General features: G+C 34.4%; 1 protein-coding gene across 1 annotated transcript in view; it reads left to right on the top strand.

Moving 5' to 3' along the window:
• The first annotated feature begins 272 nt into the window (after positions 1–272).
• Positions 273–23,630, top strand: part of LOC107745994 (tyrosine-protein phosphatase non-receptor type 4-like) — a 39,839-nt gene continuing 16,481 nt past the window's right edge. Inside the window, exons 1-11 of the mRNA XM_016560024.1 lie at positions 273–610; positions 11,928–12,082; positions 16,704–16,811; positions 17,275–17,317; positions 17,424–17,502; positions 17,996–18,040; positions 18,130–18,196; positions 21,157–21,245; positions 21,516–21,579; positions 21,918–22,090; positions 22,925–22,993. Coding sequence (XP_016415510.1) covers positions 11,945–12,082; positions 16,704–16,811; positions 17,275–17,317; positions 17,424–17,502; positions 17,996–18,040; positions 18,130–18,196; positions 21,157–21,245; positions 21,516–21,579; positions 21,918–22,090; positions 22,925–22,993 — 875 coding nt within the window. The 5' untranslated portion in view covers positions 273–610; positions 11,928–11,944. The remainder of the gene's footprint in view (positions 611–11,927; positions 12,083–16,703; positions 16,812–17,274; positions 17,318–17,423; positions 17,503–17,995; positions 18,041–18,129; positions 18,197–21,156; positions 21,246–21,515; positions 21,580–21,917; positions 22,091–22,924; positions 22,994–23,630) is intronic.

Raw genomic sequence — 23,630 nt, 5'->3', positions numbered from 1 at the left:
AAAATATGTGGGATATCTATGATATTCCACCACACATTTTAATCTGACAAAATAAAATGATCAATTTAGCCTGTTTTAAAGTAAATTTATACAAATGACAATAATCTATCTATCTATCTATCTATCTATCTATCTATCAATAGTTCTCGAGTAAGAACTGAACTTATCTGTGCATTCCAGGCCCCGCCCCCGCGGTTCGACCACGCCCCCACGACCGACCTATGAGAATGTAGGCGGGGCGTGAGCGGTTGCGCCATGTTAACGCTGCACGTTGCAGCCGCAGCAGCCAGTAGCAGCAATACAGAGACATATGCGGGATTATAGAGCTAAACCCGGCCAGCAGCCACAGAGATGATTGCAATTGCGTCTGAGGCTTTTATTTAATGCACCGCACCCGAGAAGAAGCCAGGATTGCGTTCCCGTTTTGGAAATATTATTTATTACTGTGCCAAAGGCCCCTTGAATTGAATGTAATGTGAACATCTACAGCAATGTGGTTATTTTCCTGCAGATGAGCTGCTGTTTTGTCCTCTCCCCCCTCCTATTCTCCTTTCATCATAATTCAAGATCATCTTCAATTCACTGGACTCTCCTAGACCTGTATATGAAGGTAAGCATGCTTTATGGTTGTATTTCTGTATTGGTGTCACCATTCATGCATGCATGCATGCCCTGTCTTCCTTTTTTTATCCCATTGCATAGCAACCAAACCAGCCAATGCAAGCTTCCAGATCCCTGACATGATGCACAGACAGAGGCATAAAACGTGCATTCACCTTGCACGCTGATTTTAGGGACAGGTTGCTTCGGACGCCATGCATATGCCTTTATGTAACCTCCAGGGTTTAATTTCTGCTGCATGACAAGATAATCCATCCATATGATGCCCAAAAATGCATGCAGTGTCTGTGATTTGTGCAGCCGGGCAACATGGATTGCATGCATAGTGTTTCGTTCTGTTCTGATACCTGGCAACCCTCTCAATGCCCTCTTTTCGAGATCCTTCAGCTGTCATGTGAGATGCATGAGAGCTTTTGTGTTTATTTAAGGTTTATGTCACATCTGTACATCTCAGCTGCTCCCCATTGTGCCTTATTTTCTCTGCCACATCATTACATAACCTCCGCTCTCATCCTTTGCATGCAAATAATCTGCTTGCATACAGTTTGATCCAGAGAGGACCTTATATTAGTGCAATGTATGACCATAAGGTTTGTTCTAATTGTTTTCTGTGCACTACGCATCTCCCCTGGTTGAGTCGGTGACATCATCTCCTGTTCTGTCCCCCTGGTGTGTGAGCGTGTGTGTAAGTGCGCATTTTTCAACAGACTGTAATGGCAGATCTGGATGTGTGGTTTCGTCCACAAAGCCCTTTTTCATGAGAAAATTGACGTGTCGTGCAACTGTGGTTTTTATTGCAGTAGGGTTGGATGTTTCTATGAAGCTGGCTTTGGTTCAGGTGGAATAGGTAACTTGGATGGATAATGTGTCACGTGAATGAATGAATGAATGAAAGAATGAATGAATGACAGCCTGTTGGGCTTTTAGCATCTTTGTCTTCTCATGGTCTAGCTCAGGGGTTCATGACTGGTTTTTCTTCTGGACTGAGATTTTAGGTATGCATGCAATCGTAAAAAATACTTGTAGTTTTATAGATAAGCGTGCATTTTTACTTGTAAAATGTTACTTGTAATGTCCTGGTGTTAAAATGTTTTAGGCGTCCACTTGACATCTAATGCTGATCTTGCATTCAACATTTACAGGCCAAATTTTAAGTATGCATGCAATTGTAAAAAAATAAAAAAATATTTTTATACATATATTTACTTGTAAAATTTTAAGAATGCATGCAATTTTGCTTGGCAGGTCCAAAAGTATCTTGCAAGTTCTGTTTTGGGCTGCCAATTGACGTTCAATGCAAGACTTTCTTTGGACATTTACAAACAATATGTTATGTATGCATAAAATATAAAACAAAAATGACTTGTAGGATTTTAAGAATGCATCTAATTTTACTTGTAGAATTTTACTCGCAAGGTCCAGCAGTATCTTGTTAAGAACTATCTTGGGCTGCCACTTGACGTTCAATGCAAGATTTGCTTTGGACATTTAAAAGCAAAATTTTCAGTATGCATAAAATGTAAAATAAAAATGACTTGTAGGATTTTAAGAATGCATCTAATTTTACTTGTAGAATTTTACTCGCAAGGTCCAGCAGTATCTTGTTAAGAACTATCTTGGGCTGCCACTTGACATTCTTTGCAAGATCTGCATTTGGCATTGACAAGGAAAATTTTAAGTATGCATGCAATTGTTAAAAAATTACTTGTAATGTTTTAAAGAATGCATGTAGTTTTACTTGTAAAGTGTTTCTTGTAAGGTTCAACAGTGCCTTATAAGGTACTGTTTGAGCTGCTGCTTGATGTTAAATGCAAGATCTGCATTGGATGTTTACAAGCAAAAATTTAAGTATGCATACAATTGTAAAAAAATTACTTGTAATGTTTTAAAGAATGCATGTAGTTTTACTTGTAAAATGTCACTTGTAAGGTCCAACAGTGGCTTGAAAAGTACTTTTTTGGACTGCCACTTGACGTCCAATGAAAGATCTCTATCCTGAAACAAAACCAGTTGAAAACCATTGAGCTTACTTATATATTTGTACATTTTTACTTGTAAAGTTAACTTGTAAAATGTAAATCACTCGCATATGCGACTAAATCTTCACTCTGGGTGACTAAATGATGTCTAACATTAGCCATTGGCTAATAAATTCTTAGATTTTACTCGCCAGTGTGTGAGTTGGAGGCTAAGTATAAGTTTAGCACAGGTATATTTTCAGTCGCCGAACACTCTGACTGAGCGCTTCAGAGTTTCACTCTCCATCAAGCGATCTGTGCTATTTTTCAATTCATCTCAATGGATGCGCAGTGTACCTGTATTTGACGTACCGTAAACTCTAGTGTAAAGGCGCATGACTCGCCGTCGCTTTGCTGATAGCACTGTTTCTCACACATGTAAAGAGAGAGAGCGAAAGAGTCTTACATAGCATGCAGAATTGACACGCTACATGTAAACAATATTCTTTGTTCTATTTTCCTGTCAAAATAACAGAGTTCATTTGGAATTCTTCAGCTTTTAAGAACAACCATAAGATACTGCCGGTTTCTTCGTTAGGGGGCGGAACTAATGCGCAAACGGCAATCTCATTGGCTGGCGCTCACCTATTATCGTCCCGGTTTTAATTTCAGCAAATCAGTTCGAGCGAACGCAGACAACGTCATTAATATTCGTGAACCCAGCAGCTCATTAATCCTTAGTGCTTTTTATATTGTTATTAGTAGTGGAATTTTGTTAAGTTAAAACATAGTTAAAAAGTTCCTAAGTTCAGTTAAAATGAGAAAAATGCATTCATACATGGTTACCAAGTTTTAATTCTAATTACTAAAGTTCAATCATTAAATAATGCTTGATTATCATAATTATAATGCTTGACTGACTGATGTTAAGAGTGTACTTTCAGATATTTAAAAAGCTGTGCCATTGTACAAACATAAGCTTTTATATATACAATATTAAATAGTATATCAGTCTGCCGAGTAAACTAAACAATTTACTAGCCAATGGCGATTTTATTGCCAAGGTGTGTGTAGAGGGCTGTTAAAACTGAGCATTGAAATGTGTTCAGAATACAGTGAACTGCATACGTCCAATAAGACACAAAATTTGACTGAATTGGAATATTGACAGTTTTGTAAGTGCATAAATGACAACAGAAATGTGATTTACCAGACTAATGCATGGAATAAATAGGGGGATACATCTTTAGTATTGGCCATATTACCAAGTAAATTTGTTGTAAAATGTCATAAAGTGTGACTGAACACATGCTTTTGACGTCAACAGCACAACATATGGGAATAGTTTTTTATTATAAATTAAAATGATTAATTTATTTTGAAATCTTAACTATGCACAATTACATAGTTAGTTTTTAATTAATTTGTTATTTTATATATTATTATTAATATTATTCAGCATTAGGATTTTCTGTTGATGTTCATCAGAACACTACTTGAGAACCTCTGTAGCTTATGATGCTTTATAGGTTATAATGGCTTCTATATCTTAGAGAGAAAGATGGAAATATTGGTTTAGGGGGCTGACCAAAAGTTTTTTGGGGGGTGGAGGATAAACTTATTTTGTAACCCCACTGTCTGAGATCTTCTGAGGTGTTGGTGGTCTGAACCCCACTCAACGGAAAATTGTAAGTGTTTCGGTGTTTGTGGTGTTCGATGACATCCGGGGGAAACTTCTACAGAAGAGAAATGTTCCACCACACACACTCTCTCTCGCACACACACATCACAGTTTAGCAAGTTATACAAAGAGATTGACCTTTCTGCATAGATACGCAGGACAAATAAGGCTGTGCTGATGTAAGTATCAGATGTGAATGTTATATTTAGGACTGATTTGTGTTTTTGAGATCTTATGATTGAAAATCTTTTTTACGTCATATCTTTTCATTATTCATCATCACGATAGTGTTGAAGAGATCCTAAACAGTGATGCTTTTGTCTCGAAAGACTTGCTTTGTAAAGGTACACTGATATAAATTTAGTCAAACGGATGTCAAAAGTTTAAGTATGCTCAAACGCATTTGTTATTGATGGCTCCTTTTGACTAACAGCACCTTTCCATGTAGATTGTGTCGTAGATTAATGGTTGTAATTAGTTGGGTGGGGGAGTTTGAATAAGCAACTGTGACCGTTCAGAAAGGTCGCATGTTTGTTCCTACAGGTCACGAGCTCTGACCCCATGTTGTTTACGCAGCTGCATTTTAGTGTTATGGGAGCTTGTTTCGTATAGCATGAACATGTGTAAAGAAACTTGTGTGAGTCCATTTTTAGAAACCACTAAAAAAATGTAAAAATAAACTACGCCTGCAACTGTGAATGATAAATGATGCAAATGCCATTTCAAAGTGGAAGAGAAAGCTTGGTGAATTGTAAAGAAAAAGATACATTTTTGTCTGCTTCGTTTGTAAAAACTATAGTTCACCCCCAAAAATGACATGTCTTTCCAACCCTGTATGAATTTGTTCTTCTGTGAAACACGGAAGAAGATATTTTGAAAAAGGTCTTAATGTTTAGTTTTCTGTCCTTACAATGGAAGTCAGTGGGGTCCAGTGGGTTTTTGTTTGGACCCCATTGATTTTCATTGTAAATACAAAACAAACACCCCAAAAACAGTAACTTTTTTAAGCATCTCGTTTTGTGTTCCAGGTTTAAACAAGGGTGAGTACCCTTTAAGTACTTAGTACAACTAGTGAATGGTAGTCTAGTCACCCTCTTCCCTGACCTTAGCACCAGTAAACGTGTTGCGAATGTGTTAAGCCAGTGTTATTGGAAGGAGACTTTGTATACGACATCACATAAGCTCATAACCTGCTCGCCGTGAGCTGACCTGTGGACAGATATGGTCGTTTTCTCCCAGGTTGTGGTTACAACACATATGAATGCAGTGTGATTGAATAGGGTCTATCGAATAACAAGAAACAAAGACTCTAGATTGGGTTGTGTCTGCATTGGATGTTTACAAGCAAAATTTTAAGTATGCATGCAATTGTTAAAAAATTACTTGTAATGTTTTAAAGAATGCATGTAGTTTTACTTGTAAAGTGTTTCTTGTAAGGTTCAACAGTGCCTTATAAGGTACTGTTTGAGCTGCTGCTTGATGTTAAATGCAAGATCTGCATTGGATGTTTACAAGCAAAATTTTAAGTATGCATGCAATTGTTAAAAAATTACTTGTAATGTTTTAAAGAATGCATGTAGTTTTACTTGTAAAGTGTTTCTTGTAAGGTTCAACAGTGCCTTATAAGGTACTGTTTGAGCTGCTGCTTGATGTTAAATGCAAGATCTGCATTGGATGTTTACAAGCAAAATTTTAAGTATGCATGCAATTGTTAAAAAATTACTTGTAATGTTTTAAAGAATGCATGTAGTTTTACTTGTAAAGTGTTTCTTGTAAGGTTCAACAGTGCCTTATAAGGTACTGTTTGAGCTGCTGCTTGATGTTAAATGCAAGATCTGCATTGGATGTTTACAAGCAAAATTTTAAGTATGCATGCAATTGTTAAAAAATTACTTGTAATGTTTTAAAGAATGCATGTAGTTTTACTTGTAAAGTGTTTCTTGTAAGGTTCAACAGTGCCTTATAAGGTACTGTTTGAGCTGCTGCTTGATGTTAAATGCAAGATCTGCATTGGATGTTTACAAGCAAAATTTTAAGTATGCATGCAATTGTTAAAAAATTACTTGTAATGTTTTAAAGAATGCATGTAGTTTTACTTGTAAAGTGTTTCTTGTAAGGTTCAACAGTGCCTTATAAGGTACTGTTTGAGCTGCTGCTTGATGTTAAATGCAAGATCTGCATTGGATGTTTACAAGCAAAATTTTAAGTATGCATGCAATTGTTAAAAAATTACTTGTAATGTTTTAAAGAATGCATGTAGTTTTACTTGTAAAGTGTTTCTTGTAAGGTTCAACAGTGCCTTATAAGGTACTGTTTGAGCTGCTGCTTGATGTTAAATGCAAGATCTGCATTGGATGTTTACAAGCAAAATTTTAAGTATGCATGCAATTGTTAAAAAATTACTTGTAATGTTTTAAAGAATGCATGTAGTTTTACTTGTAAAATGTCACTTGTAAGGTCCAACAGTGGCTTGAAAAGTACTTTTTTGGACTGCCACTTGACATCCAATGAAAGATCTCTATCCTGAAACAAAACCAGTTGAAAACCATTGAGCTTACTTATATATTTGTACATTTTTACTTGTAAAGTTAACTTGTAAAATGTAAATCACTCGCATATGCGACTAAATCTTCACTCTGGGTGACTAAATGATGTCTAACATTAGCCATTGGCTAATAAATTCTTAGATTTTACTCGCCAGTGTGTGAGTTGGAGGCTAAGTATAAGTTTAGCACAGGTATATTTTCAGTCGCCGAACACTCTGACTGAGCGCTTCAGAGTTTCACTCTCCATCAAGCGATCTGTGCTATTTTTCAATTCATCTCAATGGATGCGCAGTGTACCTGTATTTGACGTACCGTAAACTCTAGTGTAAAGGCGCATGACTCGCCGTCGCTTTGCTGATAGCACTGTTTCTCACACATGTAAAGAGAGAGAGAGAGAGAGCGAAAGAGTCTTACATAGCATGCAGAATTGACACGCTACATGTAAACAATATTCTTTGTTCTATTTTCCTGTCAAAATAACAGAGTTCATTTGGAATTCTTCAGCTTTTAAGAACAACCATAAGATACTGCCGGTTTCTTCGTTAGGGGGCGGAACTAATGCGCAAACGGCAATCTCATTGGCTGGCGCTCACCTATTATCGTCCCGGTTTTAATTTCAGCAAATCAGTTCGAGCGAACGCAGACAACGTCATTAATATTCGTGAACCCAGCAGCTCATTAATCCTTAGTGCTTTTTATATTGTTATTAGTAGTGGAATTTTGTTAAGTTAAAACATAGTTAAAAAGTTCCTAAGTTCAGTTAAAATGAGAAAAATGCATTCATACATGGTTACCAAGTTTTAATTCTAATTACTAAAGTTCAATCATTAAATAATGCTTGATTATCATAATTATAATGCTTGACTGACTGATGTTAAGAGTGTACTTTCAGATATTTAAAAAGCTGTGCCATTGTACAAACATAAGCTTTTATATATACAATATTAAATAGTATATCAGTCTGCCGAGTAAACTAAACAATTTACTAGCCAATGGCGATTTTATTGCCAAGGTGTGTGTAGAGGGCTGTTAAAACTGAGCATTGAAATGTGTTCAGAATACAGTGAACTGCATACGTCCAATAAGACACAAAATTTGACTGAATTGGAATATTGACAGTTTTGTAAGTGCATAAATGACAACAGAAATGTGATTTACCAGACTAATGCATGGAATAAATAGGGGGATACATCTTTAGTATTGGCCATATTACCAAGTAAATTTGTTGTAAAATGTCATAAAGTGTGACTGAACACATGCTTTTGACGTCAACAGCACAACATATGGGAATAGTTTTTTATTATAAATTAAAATGATTAATTTATTTTGAAATCTTAACTATGCACAATTACATAGTTAGTTTTTAATTAATTTGTTATTTTATATATTATTATTAATATTATTCAGCATTAGGATTTTCTGTTGATGTTCATCAGAACACTACTTGAGAACCTCTGTAGCTTATGATGCTTTATAGGTTATAATGGCTTCTATATCTTAGAGAGAAAGATGGAAATATTGGTTTAGGGGGCTGACCAAAAGTTTTTTGGGGGGTGGAGGATAAACTTATTTTGTAACCCCACTGTCTGAGATCTTCTGAGGTGTTGGTGGTCTGAACCCCACTCAACGGAAAATTGTAAGTGTTTCGGTGTTTGTGGTGTTCGATGACATCCGGGGGAAACTTCTACAGAAGAGAAATGTTCCACCACACACACTCTCTCTCGCACACACACATCACAGTTTAGCAAGTTATACAAAGAGATTGACCTTTCTGCATAGATACGCAGGACAAATAAGGCTGTGCTGATGTAAGTATCAGATGTGAATGTTATATTTAGGACTGATTTGTGTTTTTGAGATCTTATGATTGAAAATCTTTTTTACGTCATATCTTTTCATTATTCATCATCACGATAGTGTTGAAGAGATCCTAAACAGTGATGCTTTTGTCTCGAAAGACTTGCTTTGTAAAGGTACACTGATATAAATTTAGTCAAACGGATGTCAAAAGTTTAAGTATGCTCAAACGCATTTGTTATTGATGGCTCCTTTTGACTAACAGCACCTTTCCATGTAGATTGTGTCGTAGATTAATGGTTGTAATTAGTTGGGTGGGGGAGTTTGAATAAGCAACTGTGACCGTTCAGAAAGGTCGCATGTTTGTTCCTACAGGTCACGAGCTCTGACCCCATGTTGTTTACGCAGCTGCATTTTAGTGTTATGGGAGCTTGTTTCGTATAGCATGAACATGTGTAAAGAAACTTGTGTGAGTCCATTTTTAGAAACCACTAAAAAAATGTAAAAATAAACTACGCCTGCAACTGTGAATGATAAATGATGCAAATGCCATTTCAAAGTGGAAGAGAAAGCTTGGTGAATTGTAAAGAAAAAGATACATTTTTGTCTGCTTCGTTTGTAAAAACTATAGTTCACCCCCAAAAATGACATGTCTTTCCAACCCTGTATGAATTTGTTCTTCTGTGAAACACGGAAGAAGATATTTTGAAAAAGGTCTTAATGTTTAGTTTTCTGTCCTTACAATGGAAGTCAGTGGGGTCCAGTGGGTTTTTGTTTGGACCCCATTGATTTTCATTGTAAATACAAAACAAACACCCCAAAAACAGTAACTTTTTTAAGCATCTCGTTTTGTGTTCCAGGTTTAAACAAGGGTGAGTACCCTTTAAGTACTTAGTACAACTAGTGAATGGTAGTCTAGTCACCCTCTTCCCTGACCTTAGCACCAGTAAACGTGTTGCGAATGTGTTAAGCCAGTGTTATTGGAAGGAGACTTTGTATACGACATCACATAAGCTCATAACCTGCTCGCCGTGAGCTGACCTGTGGACAGATATGGTCGTTTTCTCCCAGGTTGTGGTTACAACACATATGAATGCAGTGTGATTGAATAGGGTCTATCGAATAACAAGAAACAAAGACTCTAGATTGGGTTGTGTCGAGGCTGAGACCCTACAGTGAGTCCCTAGCGTTAGAGTTTTTAGATCTAGTAGGAGACTTACTGTCAGGTCTTTGATTCTGCGCCAACCAATCTAGCGTCTTTGGCTGTAGATATCCTGCTTTAAGAGTCCAGAGTGGGTTGTCTAAAGCTAAACCATTTTAGAATGGGTGCTATAAAGTCTTGAGATTTTACAATGGGCCGTCCGATATACTACTGTGAGTTTCTCTAGTCTAGACTCTAGAGTGAAATGCATAAAGCTGAAGTGTCTTGATTGTCTTATCCAGAGTTAAAGGAACACTCCTCTATTTTTGAAAATACGCTCATTTTCCAACTCCCCTAGAGTTAAACAGTTGAGTTTTACCGTTTGCATAGTTCCTAACCATATCGGCCTAGAAAATCGCAACTTTTCATTTTCCGTCGGTCTTAGTACACGATGTAACTACAGAAGAGTCACGTTTTAAATAGGAAAAATATAGAAACTCTTTGGTCTTTTTTGAGCGAGATGCTAACGGTCTAATCAGATTCAATGATCTATGCTAAGCTGCAGCTAAAAGTGCTACCGACAGACCCGGAGATCGGCTGAATGGATTCGAAAATGGTAAAACTCAACTGTTTAACTTTAGGGGAGTTGGAAAATGAGCCTATTTTCAAAAATAGTGGAGTGTTCCTTTAAATTTTTACACAGTTTTTTAGTTTTAGGCTTTCTTTTTGTCTTTTGACCATAATATCCTTTAGATTTAGTCAGGAGTTTGGCATGTCATATTCAATCATTTTGGTCAATTTTTAGTGATTCGCCAAAATTATTATTATTATAATTTTTGTACCAAAACACAGAAAACTAAATTTATGTTTTAATTTCAGCTGAAAACCAAAACTGGAAGTCAAATTTGGGTTACTAGGTAACTGAACTCTTTATGCTCTTCATCCATTTTTGGTCATAGATGCTGACACAGTTGAAGCACGTCATTTGACCGAAATCTGGAAACTGAAACTTAAAAAAAAAAGAAAAAATTATATATAGTTTATTTTTATGTTCTGTCTTATTGCATGTTTTTTAGTGCACTGTTACAGAAAGTGCACATTCATAGCTTGACTTTCATAGCATATTCTGACTAGCATGTAACTTAGCTTCAGTTCAATTGTGCGTTCACAACATTATGTGCAGAAGAAAATTATAATATGACATTTGTTGTGTATTTATCTGATTAATTATATATGTATAAGATGTGTTTGGAGTTAATGAACCTGCAAGCAAAGCGCTTCTGTTTACCAGTGTTCATAATTAGCATCAACATTGTTAGCATAGATAATATTTTGCAGTATTTTCTCTTTTTTGCTTGTCATGTATACGTCAGCATCGTTAATTGTCATGTTAAAGTGCATTTTTGTTGTGTCTCTGTTATCACTGATGATAGAATCAGTCCGAAACTACATTTGGGAGGTTTGGGAGATTGTGGCTGTACAATGCTACATCTCTTTTTGCTAGGAGTTCAAAGGAAGATTCATAGTGTTCTGATTTGTAGAAATTCTTCCGTCTTTGTGTGTCTGATTGGAATTACTCAATCTTTTCTAATATAAATGGGTTTTCAACAAGGTGTCTTTTGAGGGACCCTTCAGTGGGCTGATTGTCTTGAGGAATCTGAGAGCTGGCCGAAAAATACCTTTTTTGCTTTGAGAAGAGCGTTTAGTATCACTAAAACCTTGAATGAAAGAGTTCAATTTTACAGGATGAATGTCAGTAGTTTTAGAAGCAGAATTAGTTTTTCTCTCAGAAAAAAAAGTAAATATATTAAGCAATTTCCTTGAGTCGTGAGTTGTATGAATCTGAATTATCTTGACACCAACCCTGAACTCTGTTTCCTTTATGGGTTTTGTTCAATTGACAGACTAATTTCTAAGTGCTGCGTTTTGATTTTTACTCTCTCGTTTCTTCGAGTAGAACCTGAAAGCTAAAATCTACTGAACATATTTCCCCTGCTCGCTATATAGCTTTTTACAGGAACTTTTAGATGGAGTACAAACAAATGTTTGTGAATGATGTTTGCCATAGGATCACATGGGCTAGTGTGTGTATGTGTGTTTTACAATGCTTAATAACGTTTACCGTGGTGCAGTGCTGGCCAGGTGACCCTGTTGGTGACCTTTAGCCTCTGTGTGTTTTGCAGACGGAGTGGGGACCGTAATGACCGCACGCTTCCGGTTGCCTGCTGGCAGATCTTACGATGTGGGAGTGTTGGAGGAGGCCAGAGAGAGACAGCACGCGCAGGTGGAGTGTAACGTTTTACTGCTGGACAACACAGTACAGACCTTCAGAGTCAATGTGAGTATACACACGGTCATTCATGTGTGTTGAACCTCTTTAAATGAATAGTAGATGAGTTCCATGTAGATGAGTTTGTTTCTAAATCACTTGCTCACCAATGGATCCTCTGCAGTGAATGGGTGCCGTCAGAATGAGAGTCCAAACAGCTGATAAAACATCACAATAATTCACAAGTAATCCACACCACTCCAGTCCATCAGTTAATGTCTTGAGAAGTGAAAAACTGCCTGTTTGGGATAAACAGCTCCATCATTAGAAGTTTTTAGCTTCACACCATTGTTTCCTGCTAAAATGTAGGGCCCTATGAAATCCGTTTTATTTTTTCCCAAATTTTATTTTATTTTTTTCCAAATTCTGTTTTTTCCAATTTAATTTTCTATACTCTGTTTTAATGGTATTAATCAGAAAGCATGTCTAATTAATTTAAATCATGAAACTTACACAATTTAACAGCAATTTATTAAAAGTTTAATAAAAATTAAATTTTCAAGGCCCTATGAAATAAGTTTTATTTTTTTTCTGAATTTCAGTTTTATTTTTTTACCAAATTCTGTTTTCTATAAATTTTTGGGATTCCATTTTAATGGTTTCATTATATATTTTTAATAATCGAAAGCATCTGTAAATAATTGATTTTATAAAAAATAAACTACTTTATTATTATTTTGTTTATTTCTTTTTATCAGAAATACTGTGTTTACATTTTTCTGGTAAATACTTTTTCTGGTAAATATGCTTCGAAAATAATGTTGTAATAATTGTATTATTAGTATGAGTACTATCATTACATTCAGTAAAATATTTCTGTCACAGTTTCTTCAAGTTAATTTTGACACAGACACTAGTCCATATTGCATTTTGATTTAAGTGTACTGATCTACTTTTGATTTATTCATCCAAAATTTGGCAAATTTCGTGACATTCTGCGTTATACAGTAAATTCCATTATCCATAATATTGCTTCCTCCAGTGAAAACGTTCTCTTGTCTGAACAATCAAGTACTCACAAATCAAGTACCGTTTACAAGTGAAAACGGTCCAAAACAGTTCTAAACAAATATGTCAGTGAATTTTGATGTGAGAGGACAAAAGAGGATGGACATGTTCACTGGAGAAAGCAATATTATGGATTATGGAGTCATTTGAGTCAGAAGCAACTGTTTGAAGTTAAAAACGTCTCAATGATGGATTTGTTTCTTACAAACATGCAACTTTTTGCTTCATAAGATGTTCATTGATGGACTGGAGTTGTGTGGATTACTTGTGGATTATTTGGATGTTTTTATCATCGGCACCCATTCACTGCAGAGGATCCATTGTAATGCTAATGTGATGCTAAATTTCTCCAAATCTTTTTCTCATGAATAAACAAACTCATCTACACCTTGGATGGTCCGAAGGTGGGTAAATTTTCACTTTTTGGTGAACTATTCCTTTAAGAAAGCTAATCAACCCTCAGGTCTAGTTGTTTTCCTAAAGAAGGCCAAATTTTATTGCATATTTTTGTTTAGTATTACACTCCAGTATTGTTTGTGTGACATATTTGAAAATCATGAGGAATGAGTGTTTTGTAAGTGATCAGAGCTTAGATTTTCATCTGGTGGATAACAAAACAGGCAAAAAAACATCTCATAAACTTACACTGAAGGTCACAGGGTGAATTTGTTTGGATTTGGGCCAATTAGAAACCATCTGCCCATTTAACAACCACTCAGAACCCTTCCAGCAAGATGCTAAAAACCAATCAGAATGCCTTAGTGGCTGCATAGCAACACCCTGGCAACCACTCAGAACGCTCTGGGATCCTGGCAGCAGGCCAACACCACTCACATTCACTTCAGAAAATGCAAAAATCTGCTTTAATTCAACAGTACTTCAATACTAACTTAATAAGATTGCAGTTGTTTTTATTTAGCATTTTTTTATAACAGTGCTCTCATTATAACGTTCGGTATATGACAGTAGTTAATCTGCATTTCTGTTTTGAGCTGCGTGCGCTGAAGATGACCAGTAGAATGAAGTATTTGATAGCAGGTTTTTAATCAATGGGATTTAACTCATCAATTATCTTATATAGAATACGCTTAGTTTTTTTATACAACAAAACATTAATATTACGACTTATAGGCTATCTGCACAAAATGCCCCGAATGCATGAACGTGTCTGCGCGGCTCTGAATTAACTCCTATTGTGGACGTGTTCTTTACGCAACAACGTGTAGAAACACAGCAACTAAACTCTAAAAATTCACAGCGTTTTATTGTAATAGTGTTCTCATTATAATGTTATGTATATGACAGTCCCAGTTATAGTTATTAAAGGGGTGGTTGAATGTTTTTTTTCTAAGCTTGATTGTGTTTATGGGGTGCAGTCTAACATGTGTTAATGCTTAGTTTAAAAAAAACGCATTAGTTTTCACATAATTTACTTTTATTCCACACCGCTCTGTCCCTTCTCTGATAAACGGCTTTAATACAGTACGGCAACTGCACGCGTGTCCATGTTTAACGCTTCTCATAGCTATGTGAAAATACGTGTATAATTGAGAGCTGAATGAGAGAGAGAGAGAGAGAACCAAATGCATCTTATACGAGATAAATAATATATACACAATATATATAAACAGGCTGAAATGTTTTGAAATCACTTGTTGTACCCTACCTGATCGAAAAAATCCAGTCTTTCACTCTGCCTGTGTCAATTTGAGTCTTGTTAAAGTTTTAAATCCTTGCGCCAAAATGCTCCTCTGTCGGTCACGGATTATGAAAAGTGAAACTTAAATCTATAGGGGTGGTTGGATTTATTCACGCACGTTAAAATATTTATTTAAAGCTTCTTTCTTTTCAGATTCTTATTTACAGCATTATCTTAATAGGCTGTATATTAACTCTGGGAGAAAACCGGTAGTTCTATGTAAAATCAGACATTTGAGCACCCCCATATAGCCAAAATGGCATGATCATAACACCTCAGCGAATATTCGACTGTGAGATTGGTAGCCGAATCAGGCTCCTCCTATCAAAGCATCGAACATTTTTGAGAACTTCAAGAGTTCCACATAAAATCTCCTTGAGGTACGTTGTTTCTCCCTCAAAAGGGTAGTTTAAAACACAGTAAGCAATCAAAAATGAAAAAAAATAATAATAAATTCATTTACATGCTATTCCTAGATTGTATGGTTTTCTTTCTTCGGTGGAACACAAATGTAGATATTTTGCTGAATGTCTCGGCTGCTCTTTCCCATATTACCATAATGGGTGTCAAGCTCCAAAAATGCCCACGTTTATGTTGTTTTTCCTACTGAGATTAAAGAGCAGCTTGAACATTTATCAAAGTATCTTAATTTGTGTTCCACAGAAGATAACATAAAACAACATAAAAGTGTATAAATGCTGACAGGACTTTTGTTTCTGACTGAACTGTTCTTTCAGAAACAGTGAGTACACGTTTTAGAGTTGGGTGGATAATGATCTTCTAGAGGTTGCGAGTTCAATCCCAGGTAGAGGTGACCCACAAACCGCAAAGTAACTGATGTCTCACTTTTGCTGTATCAGCGTTTCACTCCTGAGCTGCAGCACTGCTGTTAGTGTGGAATAAATCGGCTCAGATGAAAAATGTCTGCTAAATGGCAGGTCGGTAAGAATCACCACAGGAGACCAACCGTCTGTGAGGTACAATAGAGGCTAGCTGGAGTTACGCGATGTGGCGGCTGGGGTTGGTTTTCCTCGTGCAGCTCACAGTGGCTGTTTCAGGCAGATGCTTCACATTCCTGGGTTGGACAGAAGTGTGTCCTGAGGCCATGGCTGTCGTGATCATACATGCTACACAGATCGTCTGGGCTGAAGGTTAAGCTAGCTTGGAAACGTTTGTCTATTAAAACTGCCTCAAATTAGAATCTAAAGTTTTCATTTGTTCATACAGTATTTGCACACAAAAACATGCAATTTAAAAAATCTCCTGTGGTTTTTGTGGAAATACTATATTTTTATCAGAATTCTTAATAAAACAACAACATGTTATTACTATGGTACTTAAACATGGTTGCCATGTCCGAAATAAAGATGTAAATCATTGAATTCATTGTATTATCAAACAAGACATTACTTAATTTTCTTTTCTCTTTTCTTTTCTTGTTTTTGGTTTGGTATGTTTTGTTTTGGTTGTGTTGGGTTTGGTTTGTTGGTTTTTGGTTTGGTTTGTTCTGGTTTGGGTTGGATTTGGTTTGTTCTGGTTGAGTTTGGGTTTTGTTTTGTTCTTTGTTTTGGTTTGTTCTGCTTTGATTTTGGCTTTTGGTTGTTCTGTTTGGTTTGTTTTGTTTTGTTTTTGTTTTTGTTTTTTTTTGGTTTGGGTTTTGTTTGGATTATTTTGGTTTTATTTGCTTTGGTTTGTTTTGTTCTGGTTTGCTTTGGGTTTTTATTTTAGGTTTAGTTTTGGGTTTTGATTAGTTTGTATTTTGTTTTGTGTTTTGCTTTTGCTTTTGGTTTGTGTTTTGTCTTTTATGTTTTCTTTTTATGTTTTAACATATTTTCTTTTTTTTTTTTTTGCTTTTAAGTATGTTTTCTTTTGTTTTTATATAACAGTCCAGAACTGGTTTCAAACCCTTTCTGTCTCTTGTAGAAGCAAGATCAGGGGCGGATCTTGTTGGACATAGTGTATAAACACTTGGAACTAACAGAGCGAGACTACTTTGGCCTTCAACTAGCAGACGACTCTTCTGACAGCCAGGTAGACGCTCACCTGTCACTCTGCTGTCACCGTCAGCAACAGATCACCCATAAACCCTTGCTCATTCAAGCAGCACAACATGTTAACCTGAAATTTTTTTTTTTTTTTTTGCATAAGAGCGATAAGAAGTTGTAAAAATATTATCCCATGAACCTTGTTTATTATTTATAGCAAATCTGAAGCAGTCTGGCAGTTATTTTGGTTTCTACACACACCGTGTCTGTAACAAACAGGAAAGTTCATTCTCAGGTCACATATTGAAACGCTGATGTCTGTTCCTGCTTGTATAAAAACAAGTTGAATGTTTAATTCATTGCATTTGATGTTGTTCAGTTTTGAATTGACAAGCAGTTTTGGTGTCTTTCACAATGCTGAGCTGGTATTTTTAGCAGTTTCTGTGTTCATCGTGAAAATGTTGAGTAAAAAGTGTCCTAAATTTAGGTTATGACCGTGTCTGTTTCAGAGGTGGCTGGATCCAAACAAACCTATTAGAAAGCAGCTCAAAAGTAAGTCTTTTTTTTTATTATTTTTTTTTTATACATTTTAATGTTTTTTTTCTATCTGAAGTGTAAGAATAAAATGTTCTGATTGTAAATATTTTTTTATTTTTAGGGCTGTCTCCACATAATCTGAGATATAGAGTGAAGTTTTTCGTGAGTGACCCTAGTAAACTACAGGAAGAGTACACAAGGTACAGTTTAGGTTTTAAAAAAAAAACATTTCTACACATGTATGCTGTGCTGGGTAGATTACTTACAAATAGTAGTCTTGTAACTTGTGTAATTCATCTCATACATGGTATAATTGACTGAGCAGTGCTTTTGTCCCCAAATTCAGATGCATGGATTGCAAATTAATTTACATGGCTCTTATGCATTGTGTGAATGCTTTTAATCATGTAATCCATAAAAAGTAACTGTAATCTAATTATGATCATTTTAAAACGGAACATAATTACAAGTGCTACATTTTTTAAATCTGATTATATAATCCAGATTACATATAATCAGTTACTACCCAGTACTGCACATGACATGTAAAATTCATATAACATAATAATATAAATTCATATAATCATTTAACTTAACTTATATCTGTGTAAATAGTAAAAATAACACATTTTCTCAGTCTGGATGCTTATTACAGATTTAACTATCTTTTTTTGTGACATTTATTTGTTGCAGGTATTTGTACTTTTTGCAACTGAAGCAGGATATTCTGAGTGGCAGGTGAGCTTATACATTATACATGAAAAAGTGTTTATTTTTCCTCCAAAAGCCATTTTTATATAACACTTTAATTTCTGTTTCTCTTCTAGACTCCCTTGCCCACAAAATACTGCAGTTCTTCTGGCTTCTTATGCTGTTCAGGGTAAAGTATTACAGGTTATTTATGCACTAACAATTAGTGGTCCTATGGGTTTTTCAGTGCCAATATCTATAAAGCATAATAATAGCAAATAAATATGAGGAATCTGTAATGAGGTCTTCTGTTAATCAGGCGTTTTTTTTTTTAAATGTTAAAGCTGTAATGCATTATCATAGTACTTACTTTCCATTCATGATGGTTTACACGTCAGTTTGAATGAAGCCGATTTTGAGGAACTGATTGCAAACTCTCTGACCTGTATGTTTGTTTGGCTGGTGATATAACCGTCCGCACAGGATGAACAAAGAATGTACGCTTTGCCAAATAGTTCATGATCTGCCTTTAGTCTCTTTCCTGTCCCTGTCTGATCCATTTCCAGTAATAAGGCTGAATAATGTGTCTAGTGTAGATTTATTACATATTTAACAATCTGTTGTGGTAACCGGTCATGTTACACTCACCACAGCTGGTGTGCTTTACTGGTAGCTTCACATTTGATTATATAACTAATCGCATAAGTTTCTTGTTTTTATTAGGTTTTTGTTATTGTATCGTTTTATTTAAATTTTTTTAAAGGTAAATACAATATAACGCGTAAATATAATGCGTTATTTGAGGTTTTGTTGTGCACACTCATTTCTGCCTAGTTTTCATATAGATTACCTATTTAGTGATGACTTAAGTTAATAATGTAACAATACTAATAATAACAGTTAATTTTAATGTTTAAAGGTGGGGTAAGCGATTTTTCAAAAACGCCTATATCTATGGTGTAGACAGCATCACTGATTATAATGAGTTATAATGAGCGCCACTCGCGTCCGGTGTAGACACGGTGTAGCATTGGTTTTGCTTTGTTTCACAGAACTAATCGTTGCCTGGGTTGCGTATGTATGTGTGGGGCGGAGCTATCAAAATAGGGGCAAGACCCTTTTGGGGTAGGGGCGTGTTTGTTTTGGTGATTTGAAATGTCAACATTGGCTACCAGAAATCGCTTAAACCACCTTTAAATGAATATCTGACATAATTATTTAATTCTAAATTATTTAATTTAATTCTTCAAATTATAATGTTGAGATAAATGTACTTACGGTTTACATTTAATAAAAAAATTTTGTTTTGTTTTTTGAAAATTTTACTAAATTATTTAATGCTTCAAATTATAATTTTAAGATAAATATACTTGCCACTTAATTTTTAGTGATTAAATGTTTTGGAGAAAAACTGACAAAATTGTTTAATGCTTCAATTTACAGTATAATGTTTAGATAAATGTTCTCTGACTTTTTGCTTTTGTGTTTTTTTTTGTTTGTTTGTTTTTTGAGAAAAATGTACAAAATTGTTTAATTCTTCAGATTACACTACTTGTGACTTTGTTGTCAGTGTTTTTTGTTTTTTTTTGAAAATTGTACAAAATTAATGCTTCAAATTATAATATTGAAATGAAACAATAAAAATAAAGTGTCAAGTCGATTCATCTCAACATTATAATTTGTAGCATTAAACAATTTTCTACAATTTTCTCAAATGAAAAAACTAAAAGATGCAAGTACATTTATTTTATTTTTTGAGAAATTTGTTTGATGCTTCAAATTATAATGTTAAGATAAATGTTAAGTTAATGTTAATGGTAAGTTTTTTTTTATTTTAGAAAAATGAGATAAAACACTAAATATAAAGTTGCATGTCAGTTATCTAAATATTTTCCTTTTTTTAAAATAAAAAAGTCACAGGTACATTAATTTTTTTTCTATAAAATTGTTTAATGCTTCAAATTATAGTGTGATGTGAAATGTTAATTTTTTTATTAATATATAATTAATATTATATTAATATATTAATTATTGTTAATTTTATTAAGTTTATTCCACAACATGAAATATTTTTTATATAAATTATCAACTTATCAGTATCATCAAAACTGTAATTCTGGAAAAAAAGTTTGGGAATAACTTTCAAACTATTTTAAGAAAGTTAACGGTGTTCATTTTGATTTGTGTTGAGTTTCCAGTAGACATAATGAGTCAGTCTGCTCTCTTAGATCAAGAGGAAACTGGAAGCCTGGCTCTTTGAAAGGGTGAAGGAACTTAAACCTAGGGATGCACCCTTGTTTTTTTTCATGTTTTGCTTTGTTTGTGTTTTTTGTTTTATTTATTTATTTATTTTTAGCTTTTTTTGTGTGTTTTTTTTTTGTTTGTAGTGCTTTGTTTTATTTGTAATGTTTTTTTGTTTTTTTTTGCTGATTTTTGTTCTGTTTGTTTTTTAGTGTTTTGTTTGTTTTTTGTGTTTTATTAGTTTTTTTGTGTGTTATTTTTTTTTTCCTTTTTAATGGGTTTTTTTTTGTAGTGTTTTGTTTATGACGTGTTTTAGTGTTTTTTTTGTGTGTTTTAGTTTAATAATTAAATTATTTGTTTTTTGTGATATAATAAATCAATTTGTTTGGTCATTCTATATATTGTAGTGATGCACCGAAATTAATTTACCAAAACACCAATAAGTTTTAATTTAGCTGAAAACCGAAACTGAAAATAAAGTTTATTTAATAATCAAGTAATTAATCAAATTTGTCTGTTAATCAAAATTCAAACAAAATCAGAGTTGTTTATAAACATTTAAATTGCACATAAGGCAGTTTCTATATCAATTTTTTATTGTTTCTACTCCTATTTGTTGAATGGAAAATTTGTTAAATGTGAAAATTTGAATTAGAAAGCAGTAGCAGTATTTTCTAGCATCACTATTATGTTGTTCTAGGTATCATTTGTTCAACCAGTATATTGTTTTGTCATTCTTTTGATCTGTTGTTTGTTTTAACTGTTCAATCTCTCTAACATTATTGGCTGATATCAAAATGGTTGCCAGTATAAGCATCCCTTCTTATACCAAAAGTATACCAAAAGTGCCCTTTGAAACAAAATGATTTTGATGTTGCCGTGGAAACTGAATCCTTATGGTTTCCAACTCTTGATGATTTCAGGACCACTGTAACACAGAGATTTACATCGGAGTTTTGTCTGCCGGCATCTCCGTCTATAAGGACAGGGTACGAGTCAACCACTTTCCATGGTGAGTGTCATTTTAGCTGTGAATTCTATTTTCAAGTTTAATTTATTTCTAAAGCACATTTAAAAACAACAGTAGTTGACCAAAGTGCTGTACATAAGGGTCATAAAACAAACAACAATACTAATAATAATAATAACAATGATAATAAAACCAATTCTGTTCTCTTTAGATCTGATTGAAATGGGGAATTTCATTGACATAAACACAACTGAAATCTTGTGGATGCAAATTTACATTTGTTTGATCTTCCCTCTCTTTTTTGTGTTTCAGGTTGAAAATTGTAAAAATATCTTTTAAATCTAAACAGTTTTTTATACAACTAAGAAAAGAACTGGTATGTACGAAATTACATATGTGTTGTTTTTCATTTAATCTGTCTTTACTTGATTATTGTATCTAATTATGTTAATTATTTCCTGCGGTTTACTTAAATCAGAAATAATTGAAGACTACAATTTAATTAATTAATATTTAACTTTTTAAATTTGAATTCATATTTTTGCTGTAGTAACAAAATTAGAATCAAATTGCAAAATGTTATTGTGGTTGGTAACAACTGAAATTGTTACATACTAAACTGGATCATTCACAAATCTACTTTGAGCTCACCAAACTTGTTTTCTCATTTGTCTTCCGTCTGTTCTCTGTTTATTTTCTTATTTTGTTTCACAGACTGAGAACAGAGAGTCTTTATTGGGTTTCAATATGATGAACTACAGAGCTTGTAAGAACTTATGGAAGGCCTGCGTGGAGCATCACACGTTCTTCAGACTGGAGCGGCCCGTTCCTCCGGAGAGAAACCTCTTCCTGCAGTACTTCACCCTCGGATCCAAGTTTCGCTACAGGTGAGAACGTTAGAAGAGTTCGAACTCTTGTGTTGTTTGTTGGGATGTAGTGGACATAGGAGCAGGCCATGGCATTTTGAAACTCCAGTTTACGGACTAGATGTTCCCCCTGAAGATTTTATACTGGAAAACCAATGGCAAATTATTTTCTCCTTGTTTTGCAACTTGCAAGTATGGGAATGTGCAAATCTGCTCCTTGAATTTGAATTAATTCAATGAGTTGGTTCAAAACTCAAAAGTTTAGCAAAAAAATAAGTTGACAAAACGATTGAATTCAAGATGTACAAGCAATTTGTGTTCATTTTTGCCTGGAAACACCAAATTAGGCATGGATTTTCAGAGTAAAGCAAGGAAAGTTAGTTAGTAAAGTATGTAATAGTAATTTAGGTAAAGTTAGTTAGCAAAGTGTGTAAACTAAAGCTAATAAAGTATGTAAAGCTAGTAAAGTGTGTAAAGTTAGTTAGTAAAGTTAGTAATGTTAGTGAAGCATGTTAAGTAAGTGAAGTATGTTGGGTAAAGTATGTAAAGTTAGTTAGTAAAGTAAGTGTGAAGTAAAGTATGTTCAGTAAGTTAAGTTTTTTGCCTGCATAAAACGTTTTGAAACTGCAGATGCATACATATCAAAATATCATAGTGAATTTAATGGAAAAGCTGAAAAATATACATTTTAGCTATATCACCTGCCCCTATTAGCAATGTATTGGTTGTGTTGCTTTAGTTTTGGTCACGACTGTAAGTCATTTTGTCATCTGTTGTACAGCTATCTCTTCTGATTCTTGCACAAATGGAGTTTTGAGAGCCGGCAGTGACACTGTGTTCTGGCTTTTTTTGCAGTGGGCGGACAGAGGCGCAGTCTGTACAGTACGGAAAGGAAAGAGGCAACAAGAACAGAGTTTTTGCAAGGTAACTCATTTTTTAATAACCAATAAGCAGGGGAACTCTGTGAAGTAAAAATGCACTAGTAATACTTTCTTTGTGTTTGTTCACGGCAGTGTTATTTTAGTATCTTTGAGATCCTATTATAGTTTTTATTAAAAAAATTTATCATATTTTCCTTTTTCTTTTAATATTAAATTAGTTTTAGCAGTTTTTTGTGTTTTTATTTTGTGTGTCATTTAAAAAAAAAAGTATACAGTTCTCAATATTTAATTTTAAGTTTTAACTTTAGCTCTTTAGTATGTCAAGTTAAACGAAATAAAAACTAGAAATGTTGCCTGAGCAATTTGGCTCTGGGCAAAAAAAAGCAGGTTTTTTTTTACGTTTTTATATATATATTTTCATTTTATAAGGTTTTATCTCAAGTAATATTTATATGGTTGTGGTTCTAGTTAACTATACTAACCCTGATTCGCCACACTATAGACAATGACGTGAATATTTATCGTGGTTATATCTACTGCATTTGACAGTATGTGCCGTTCTATGTGTACGTGTTTGGGTGTGTTGCATTATGGGAGGGCTCCTGCCCATCTCAATCCCTGTGGTGTTAAGTGTGTGTGTGTGTGTGTGTGTGTGTGTGTGTGTGTGTGTCATTGTGTGG

This window comes from Sinocyclocheilus rhinocerous, unplaced genomic scaffold (assembly GCF_001515625.1).
Source record: "Sinocyclocheilus rhinocerous isolate Xijiao unplaced genomic scaffold, SAMN03320098_v1.1 scaffold1339, whole genome shotgun sequence".
Lineage (NCBI taxonomy): Eukaryota > Metazoa > Chordata > Actinopteri > Cypriniformes > Cyprinidae > Sinocyclocheilus > Sinocyclocheilus rhinocerous.
Note: the sequence above shows the minus strand (reverse complement) of the source record. Positions and strands in the feature narration are given on the sequence as shown.